Here is a 1,759-nt window from a genome sequence, read left to right on the forward strand (position 1 = left end):
AGTAACACTTCTGATAGATTTAGACTGAACTAAGTATAGAAATAATGCAGATAACACTGTCTGTGAGAGATTGAAGAAGAAGACAGTGAAGAGTCTCATACAGCAGCAGTGAGATCAGAAGAAGTCTTAAGAATGATTTAAGATCAAGATAAAGAGAGAGAGAGAGAAGAAGAGTATTACTGTAAATAAGCAGTAGCAGAAGAAGATTAAGAAGATGTTGAAGCAGAAGATAAAGAAGTTAAAACTGATAAGTTTTTTATTTATTAAGAGATAATAATTTTTGATAATACTTCTGTTCTCTAATTGATTAGCAGAAGCTGACAGAGAAGAAGAGAATTGAGGCCTTGTTCAGGTCTTGAATACACTTCATGATTCAGAATATTGAGAAAACAGCTCTGCTCTCTGAACATGTCAATCTGCTTACTGCTGAGATGGAACCTGAGACAGCAGACCAGGAAATGTGGGATTTTGAGGTGCAGGTTGACCTGGCTGAGAGGAAGCAGCAGAAACCCTTCTCTGAGAAGACAGTGAAGAGAGATTTTGAGATGATTATCATCTCAGATGAGCAGAAGAAGAAGAAGAAGAAGAATAAGAAGTAAATTATGAAGAATGATAAGAAGAATAAGAAAGAGAAGAAGTAAATTTTTTTCTTTTTATATTAGTTAATTATAAGTTTAAGTTTTTAATTATTAATAATTAAAATTGATTTTAAGTTTTCAAAAATTATTATACAAGTTGTAATCAAGTCAGGAATGATATATATATATATATATATTTAACTATCATGATTCATAAATCACTATAATATATAAGTATCAACATTTTTTCAACATTGATATTCACAATATTAATATATTTTTAATAATATCATCTGATAATACAATTTGATAACACTCTCTTTCATAATATTAATATATTTCAAGAAATATGACAGAGATTAATCAAGATTGTTTATTTACTTTTATACATCAATGATATTCAATCTGAGTTAGTACTAAAATTATAACTAAGCTAAGAAACAAGATTATTTTCTCTTATATTAATTCTTCTTACACACATCAGTGATCAGTTATTGAAAATAAATTATTATCTTTCTTAAATTATTATCATATCTTTTGAATTCACTTCTTTCACTTCTTTTACTTCTATTGAAGATTCACAAACTCTTCAAGAAATCACTGTGAATTACAAAGTCTACATTATTTATAATTCAACACAGAATGCTCTCTTTCAATTATAATAAATAATCACTTCATTCTTCACATCTGATTCCAGGTCATGAAATTTATGAAAAACTCAACACAAATATCAAGATAAACTATAGAATAATTATCAACAGATTGTATTATAGATTACTGAAGAGTTATCTCTCTGCTGTATTCACTGCAACTCTATTCAGAAACATTCATTATGAACTGATTATAACTCTGAAGAAATTTCTCAACATCTGAAGTCATCAGAATGCAGATAATAAAAGAAAAATAATCAGAAAATTACTACTGAGCTGATAAGTTACTCTATTAGATAATAATTTTTGATAACACTAACTTTCTAATTTGAAGAAAATTATACAAAAATGATCATGTATCAGTACTCTGATTTCACAACTCTCATCTGATAACTTCTGTAAATAATTACTTTATATATGTATATCTCTGAATCTTTCTCTTCAATCAATTGAAAACTCCGAATTCTGAACACTTCTTCAAATACTTAATTCAAATCTTCATATTCTACATTGATTCTGTCTTCAGTTCAA

At 27.5% G+C, this 1,759-nt stretch overlaps 1 protein-coding gene across 1 annotated transcript; it reads left to right on the plus strand.

Moving 5' to 3' along the window:
• Window positions 1–368: 368 nt before the first annotated feature.
• BDBG_16952 (uncharacterized protein) lies at window positions 369–599 on the plus strand (the record flags this gene model as incomplete). Its single annotated transcript, XM_031724792.1, has 1 exon — window positions 369–599. One exon carries the CDS (start codon window positions 369–371, stop codon window positions 597–599), a length of 231 nt encoding a protein of 76 aa, XP_031578102.1.
• Window positions 600–1,759: the final 1,160 nt, after the last annotated feature.

Source organism: Blastomyces gilchristii (genome assembly GCF_000003855.2).
Source record: "Blastomyces gilchristii SLH14081 genomic scaffold supercont1.6, whole genome shotgun sequence".
Lineage (NCBI taxonomy): Eukaryota > Fungi > Ascomycota > Eurotiomycetes > Onygenales > Ajellomycetaceae > Blastomyces > Blastomyces gilchristii.